An 8,195-nucleotide genomic window follows, 5' to 3' on the forward strand; every position below is an offset into this window, starting at 1 on the left:
GTTCTAGAAGATATTCGGTTTTATTTATCATGATCTCCACATTTAAGAAATAACGAAATGCAAATAGTTGTTGATAAATAACTTCTTTTGAATGAACACAATTAATTGTCTTATACTTCTATTTCATAGTTGAGTAGATTATGAATGTAGGAATTCAAAAGACATTTCTAGAAAAAAGACTGAAGCAGTTAGGATAGTGTTTATGGGAAAACAAAAATCTTACATTAACACATTTTGAAAACATATACATAAGCCGGGAACGGCAGCACATACCTGTATTCCTAGCAGAGGGAAGAGGACCATGAATTTGAGAACAAAATGGGGTACACAGTGAGACTTTGTCTCAAAAAATACCTCTCCCCTGGCTCCTAACAAACCCAATAAACAAAAACCAAACTACATGCACATACATATACATACATATAAATAGATCAAAAGATTATGTAAAAGAGTACAATACTTAGCAATTGAAAATTGGTTGAGCGTTCAAATATTCTTCACATTTTTATATTTGGAAGCAAAGAAGTAACCCTAAACAATTAGTTCTTTAGCTAATAATCATAAGCACACATATAGGCAAGAGTTCTTTTAGAAACAGCACCACAACTTTATCTGGATAAATACAATGCTAATAGTTTTACTAGATCATTATATTAAAAACAAAATTGTTTCTAGTTACAATATTTGGTATCACAGATTGCTAGGTATTCTCAGCTGAGATACAGTTGCTTTAGCAGCCTCACATGGATAAAAAGACCATTTTGGCACCTCCTTATATAATGTCTTTACAAGGGAAAACTTTGAATAGATTTCCTCCTTTTTAGTAGCAAGATTCTCAGGTATGGCTTCATTTACTAAAATTTTACCAGTATTAGGTAATTTTAAAGTCAGTATCGTAGACTACGCAGCTTTGGTTTTCTTAAACTCAGCATTGGTTGCTTGATTGTAGGTTTGTCATCAAAAAGTTCTGCTTCACTCTCTGTGGTTGGAAATCTTTTCTGATATATCAAGGGATATTCCTTCTGAAACTTAAAAATGAAGGGAAGAATTAGAAGCTCGTGAACATCATTTCCCCAGATGAAGCCAGTCAAGTACCCTCTCACCTATCCTTGCTTCTCCTTCTTCTTATTTGTGCATTACAAGATCTCTCAGATCTCTGTTAGCATTAAAATCCTAGGATTCTCTTCTGCTAATTCTCATTCTAAATCCACATCTTATTTCTCACTAGCAAAGCCCATGAAGGCCACAGGTATAGTTTGCATTTCTCTTTTGAGTGTCTTAGAAGTGTTCTTGCTAGAATCATGTAGCTATTAGGTTTTGCTTTAGAGCTGAAAGTTCTAAACATTGGTAGTGATGAGTCACTCAGAGGTAGATATTATAATCTAGATTTTACATACACTTTCCCAGACAAATTCTAGGTATAATTAGCCAAAATACCAGTAACAAAAATAAGACTCTATTATAAACTGCAATTATCTTAACATTTAAGATAAATAGTAAACTCAAAGCCATTCATGTATTTTACAAGTATTTTAATGTACACATATAATGCAAGACAATGTGTGGCATAAAAGTTAAAATCCATGAGAAGGTAGACCCTAAATGTCATTAAAAACATTAATCACTAATAGAATATTAAAAAATATCTACAAGATTGAGAAGTTGCTCATTCTCACCTGTTTTAGTTTTCTTCTTTTCTCTTTTGGAGGTAAGCTCTTATTTTTAATAATATTCTCTAAAAGTTCTGCAATTGCAGCCTGAGAGGTAGAAACCTTCTGCTCATCAAACTCGCGAGCACTAATCTGTTTACAGTAAGAATACCTCGGCAGAGGAGCAATGAGTTCATCTCCAGGATTTTTAACCTGTCAGTGGACAAAACAAGACAGTAATATTCTGCTAGTTCTGGTTATGCTTTCCCTGCATAGAGTTCTTTTGGTAGGAGCTAGTATCTATTATTTTGGCATCAAACATTCAATGTGTGAAGAAAATTGTGTGATATAGTTAAATAGTGGCAAGTCAATAGGATCTAAATCCCAGCCTCACAATCTACTATTTTTGCAGCTTTCAGAAAGTCCTTTAACCTCTTCTGTTTTCTCATCATTCATTCTTCGCTGTGGATTTGATTCTTTGAAGTATAAAACAGTAATAATCTAAATCATATTCTAATTCATCTAATTCATCTTAAAACACCAATGTTCTGACTTAGTAATAAAGTATTTAGTCACTGTTTGTGAGACCCAGGGAATGATCAGAGCCCATTTATCTACAAGACTAGAAAGTTTAAGGTACAGTTATAATTATGGTAAGTTAGGACAATATTACAACGGTATATACAAGCAAAAGCATAAAGAAATGTGCTGGTCAGCCAAGGCTTGCACGTAGTAGGTACCTATTGCTTTTGTTTGCTTGAAATTTTTTTCCTTTTCCTGTTCTTTTAAAATATTTTTCTATTTATTATTTTCTTATGTGTACGAGTGTTTTGCCTGCATGTATGTAAGTGCACCTGTGTTGTGCAATGCCCATGGAGGTCAGAAGAGGGTATTAGATACCCTGGAACTGGAGCTAAAGACAGTTGTTAGCTGCCATGTAGGTGCTAGGAACTGAACCCAGGTCTCCTTCAAAGGCAGTTAACATTCCTAACAGCTGAGCCATCTCTGCAGCCCCCTTTCTCCAATGATTCCTTTTCATTTTACTCCTGTCCTCTTCTTTTTTAAAGAAAAAACTTTGTTCTAACTATATGGAACCTATCAGAATAAGGCTTTCTCTCCATTCTACTAACCCTCACATATCCAAGGGAAGCACATTTGACTTAGGTTGGGCTAATCAAGCATCCATACAGGGGATGGGAGATGGCTTAGTGGTGAAGTGCTTGCCATGCAAGCATGAGAATTTGAGTTTGGATCCCCAGCACCAACTTAGAAGCTGGGCAGAGCAGCTTCTACAGCACCAGAGTTGGGAATACAGAGACAGGGGATCCCTGGAGCTCTCTGGATAGAAGGTCCAGTCAAACTGATTAACTCTAGGTTCAGTGAGACACCATGTCTCAAAAGGTAAGATGGAGAGTAACAGAGGAAGACACCTGACATTGACCTCTGGCCTCTATACACACACATGCATACATGCACATCCATACACCCAAGCACACATGCATCTACACAGTCTATACTCAGAACTTTTCAAACTGGAGGTGGAGGGATGGCTTTTTCCTATTATTTAAATCCCAAGGCTGTGATGAATGAGCTTTAACCAGTCATGCTCCCCATGATGTTAAGGAGCCACTTGTCAACATAGCACCGAGATGGAAGTAAGAGACGGAAGGCCAGGAAGGGGATGCCAATGCTGTTTGAATCTTAGTCTCTGCATATTCCTGACAGAGGATGTTTACATGAGCTAACAAGTCTCCCTTTTTGATGGGGCTACTTGGAGCAGAGCTTGCCACTTGCAAGTAACTAACGCAGAGGTGTAAGGCTCAAGATACCTACGTGGCCCTTTTTTAAGTAGTCAAGATGTTTCTCCACTGCAGTCTGCAAGTAAGAGGGAACTTGAAGAATTTCCTGATGATGATCCATTAGGAAAGAAACTAATCTTGCAGCAAGAAGCTCATCAAGATCCACTTCTTCAGCACAGCATAGCACACAACGAGAAAAAGTATGTATCATCTAGAAATGGTAAAAGATGGCAATTTTAGAACCCAAAGTTCCATACAAATTACAATGCCAATAATTTCCAGTTTGCATTACATAAAATGTGTGGAATAAAGTGATAAGAAACTTTAAAATATATAAAATATATTTATACAGTTTAAAATATATAATAATTTATTATAGTTATGGAGGTAAGAATTTTGTTCCAATCCTCTTAAAAGCACTTGTCAAGTATGTCCTTAACAAAGTTCAAAGGATTATATATAATATGTAAGGCTTGAGAGTTTCTCTAACTTCGTCACAATTTTATCAACCACCACCATTGGTTCTATTACTGCAGAGATGCTTTGCTTAAGCCTAATGTTAGAGAATAAGGGCTTATTACATTAAATAAATCCCACAAAAACACAAACCAAGAGAATAAATAACATACACAGAACACACATTCAACAGGGAAACTGGAAAACAGCTTATAATGCTTATTCTATCAGTCTTTAGGCAGTGAGTTAGTATGTGTATCCATTTCTATTGCTGGGTCTTCAAATCCTGGAAGATTTTTGTCTCAAAGCTCCTTATTGAAAGGTACACTTGTCTGTAAATACGAGGATGCATATTTAGAACAAAGTAAGAAGTTACCTTGGCCTAGGGATGTGGCAAAAGTAGGTTTTTCTCTAAGATCTATGACCTGGATGCCTTTTACCCCTCACCAAAGAAGCTTCTCTTTATAACAGATAGGGACTATTACAGAGTTCCAGAATTGGTCAAACACAGAGAATAAGTATCTGTGAGACACTTAATCTGAAATGATACATCTTCAAAGCAACCTCTACATTTAGGATATGACAGATCTGATGAACTCACAGCTATAGTTGTTTGCACAAAATCAAGCCAGGGTGTGGTCACTGGTAGGTCAATCAAGTTCCAGTGATGGCTCTATATGCATGAGTATATGGGCAGCATTAAATGGACTCAGTGCATTATAAAAAAAAAAAAAACAAAAAAGAGAATATGAAGTTGGGAGGTGTGATGGGCTGTGAAATAGATCTGGAAAGAGTAAGGGGAGAGGCCAATCAAAATACATTGTAGGAATCTATAAAATCCTCCAAGAATTAATAAAAATAAATTAAAAATAAACTTACCAGTGACCTTGTACCCATTGCATCATGAAGCTTGGGCATATCAACATTTTGACTCATTCGAGAAATCATGCGCATTAAGAGCTGAAGCTTTCTACGATTTGGTGGGGGAAGTAACAGACAACATAACTGTAGGGCGTTGATGGCAATTCGTTCTAAATGAGGTTGCAGCAAACCTAGAAGGCAGTCACCCCACCCCCAAAACCATCAGTGATACTAGGTTTCATATGACTAGAATATACATTTATTTAAAAAGGTAATATAATTTCTTAGTATTTCATTTCTTTTAATTATGTTTGGAAATTCCCTCATTCTTCAAAAGCAAAATAAGATTCTTATTAGTTTTTTACAATCTGGATTTTTAAAAATCCTTCAATTATTACAAATAAAATGACACAGAATAAATAAAAATTGGAAAAGAAATCAAGTGTTTTAAGTAGGGAAAATAAATGTTGGTTATATCATGACATATCTTTTACAATAATTTCTTTTGGAGGAAAAAAATAAAGCAGTTGCAGAGCAGAGAAACCACAGATGCAAAGCACAGTTAGTAACAGTGAAAGTTAACATCGCATGCACTGAAAACAGCCTTACTTTGTATGCCAGTCAAGACAGAAGCAGCTGGAAGTAAAGAATTCTCTGAAAGTTCTACAGCACTTTTACACAGTCTTTTATTGATTGTGGCACTAGACTCTTCGAGTTCACTTTCCATAGCTGTTTGCACACTTGCACTGCCTTGTCCAATACTTGGTTTCATGATAATCTCAGCTACTGGTGTATTGATATAACTATTATGTCTTGTACTGTTTCTTAAAAGCAAACTTTGAGTTCTACAAAGCTGTTTTGATTTGGATTTCCCATTGTATAACTCCTCTTGGTCTTGAACAGTTGAAACAGAGGTTCTTTTAAAACCAGCACAGACCGGTTGCTGAACACTTTCTTCCGACTGAAGACCCTGTTTGGGTTTTGACAGTAAAGACTGTCTGCTATTCTGTTCTTCTCTGTTCAGAACAGACTGGTAGAAAACACTGGACACCATCTCACTTGAATTCCCTGGCAAATCTATAATTCCTTCCAAAGAAGAGCATCTTGGTTTGATGTTAGAGGACAGGGCACGCATATTACTTAAGCCTATTAAATTACGATAACTTCCTCCCATTATGTCATTAGTACTGGCACTTCTGTTTCTTAAATTAACTAGCTGCATTTTCTTAGCACATTTTTCTTGAAATACTTGATCACTTCTCTGCAGTCTCTCAGTGGATTCCGAGTCATCACTGCTTTTGTCTTTGTGAAGCAGACTGAGAAGAAGACATTCAGTTGATTTGAAGGAATTCAAATTGCTTAAAGGAAGGATTTTTGAAGACTGTGGATCATTTCGGATTTTATGTATCCAACTTGGTCTATCTGAACCTGTGATGTAGCCACAAACAACTACCAGGAAATGAAACAAAAATTAAGATGCAACTGCATGATAATGAATAAAAATAAAACAAAAACAATAGCAGTTAAAACATGAAGCATCACTATAATACATATTGTTAGTAGAGTACAAAAAGCATTTGCTTCATTCAGAAGCCACCTGAACAGGACACATGCAACATTCGGTTATACACATGCAAGACTGACTAGTTGTAGTCCTATCTGTAATATAATTAAAAATATTTTTAGCAGGTTGATTAGATAAATTGAGCCAGGGCACATTTAAAAATATGTTTTCATTCTGTAAGTTCTTAAAACCTCTTAATTAAAAGGCAATTGTATATAACAGAACACATACAGTCAGTTCTTGATTAACATGGGAAGGCTGATTCCAGGGATGCCATGGATAAAATCTGCAGATGTAAGTCTCTGATATTAAACTGTGTACCATGTGCATATAACATAAGCATAGCCTCTCATATATTTAAAATTATCTCTAGATTACTTATACACCTAGTACAATGTGAACACCAAGTAAATGTTTATCATACTGTTCAGAGAATAATAAAAAGGAAAATCAAAACCAAAGTTGAACAAAAACCCTGCACATTCTGAATAACTAAATTAAAAAAAAATTGTTTTTGATGGATTGGCTGAATCCAGGGATGTGAAACCGAGGACACGAATGTAACGACAATTACACCTGTATTTGGTCTCTGTTCTTGGTTTCTGGTATGGAATTCCTAAAATCCTTAGAATTTCCTGAGTGATGAAAATATTGTTATTCATGAGGAGCCTGCTGAGCATACCTGAGTGTATGCTAAAGTAACTCATAGCTAATTATGTCAGCTCCACCTACGACCTCTAAGGAAGAAAAGAGGGCTGGGGATTGAGTTGAGTAACCAAAGGGTAATAATTTAACTAATCACACCTAAGTAATGAACCTTAATTACCAATTCTAAAATAATGAAGCTAAGGTAGATTAGGGTTGGTGAACATACAGATTTTCTGGGGCACTGTCCCTCCTTGAGGGGTACAGAGGCTGAGTCATCCCTGCCCCTCCATGTGCATCACTTCCCTTTGGCTGATTCCTGAGTTATGCCCTTTTAAAAATAAACTGACAAATGCTGTTACTTTCCAGGGCTCCATGAGTTTCTGTAGTGAATTACTAAACTGGAGAGGAGTTCAAGTGAACTCTAGAATTGGTAGCTGTCGAAGCATAAGTATTGGGAGCTGAGAGGCCTTATTTGTAGCTAGCATCAGAAGTAAGGAGAATTCTGTGGATCTGGGCTACCTTCAGGGAGTTGTGTCAGAACTACGTGAAACTGCATGATGTCAGGGAGACTGGTGGTAGAACGTATGGAACCATTAGTCAACAACGGAAGCAACCACAGTATCACTAAATCCTGAAATAATTCATAGGCTACCACTTTCATATTTACCATGTTTTTTAACATTTTAACTTTTAGGAGGCCTTAAAAACTTTAACAGAATAAATTTAAATAATAAGTAAAAGTTAAACATACCCAAAATGTTCACAAATAATTCATAATATTCAAATGTAAGCAGAGGTTCAGAGAGATGTTGAAAATAATCTGCAATTGTTCTAAATACATCACGCTCAAATCCAGTATAAGTTGGATTATTTGTACTATTACTTCTTGGCCCTAGGAAGCAGAAGGCAGAAGAAATGGGTAAAAGAAACTTTAAATACAAACAAAATTAAAAAACATGTATAGGAATTTTGGGGGGTTGGGGATTTGGCTCAGTGGCAGAGTGATTGCCTAGCAAGCGCAAGGCCCTGGGTTTGGTCTTTAGCTCTGGAAAAAAAAAATTTTTTTTTTGACCAGGGGTGGTGGTGCATGCCTTTAGTTCCAGCACTGGGGGATGGGGGTGGGGTGCAGAGGCAGGCAGCCTGGTTCCAAGCCAGGTAGGGCTACAGGGAGACCCTGTCTAAAAAAGACCAGAAAAAAAAATTTTTTAAACTTGTATT

General features: G+C 36.3%; 1 protein-coding gene across 2 annotated transcripts in view; it reads right to left on the reverse strand.

Annotated features, from left to right (window-relative positions):
- Positions 1-631: 631 nt before the first annotated feature.
- Depdc1 (DEP domain containing 1) overlaps positions 632-8,195 on the reverse strand; it is a 17,652-nt gene continuing 10,088 nt past the window's right edge. The window contains exons 7-12 of one of the 2 annotated variants that reach the window (XM_008848540.3): positions 7,729-7,869; positions 5,375-6,214; positions 4,784-4,956; positions 3,483-3,659; positions 1,677-1,862; positions 770-1,028 (exon numbers count right to left, since the gene is read on the reverse strand). In XM_008848540.3, coding sequence (XP_008846762.1) covers positions 888-1,028; positions 1,677-1,862; positions 3,483-3,659; positions 4,784-4,956; positions 5,375-6,214; positions 7,729-7,869 — 1,658 coding nt within the window. In that variant the 3' untranslated portion in view covers positions 770-887. Of the gene's footprint in view, positions 1,029-1,676; positions 1,863-3,482; positions 3,660-4,783; positions 4,957-5,374; positions 6,215-7,728; positions 7,870-8,195 lie in introns of both variants that reach the window. The other variant, XM_008848544.1, reaches the window with a different exon arrangement.

Source organism: Nannospalax galili, unplaced genomic scaffold (genome assembly GCF_000622305.1).
Source record: "Nannospalax galili isolate Female #2095 unplaced genomic scaffold, S.galili_v1.0 scaffold764, whole genome shotgun sequence".
Classification (NCBI taxonomy): domain Eukaryota; kingdom Metazoa; phylum Chordata; class Mammalia; order Rodentia; family Spalacidae; genus Nannospalax; species Nannospalax galili.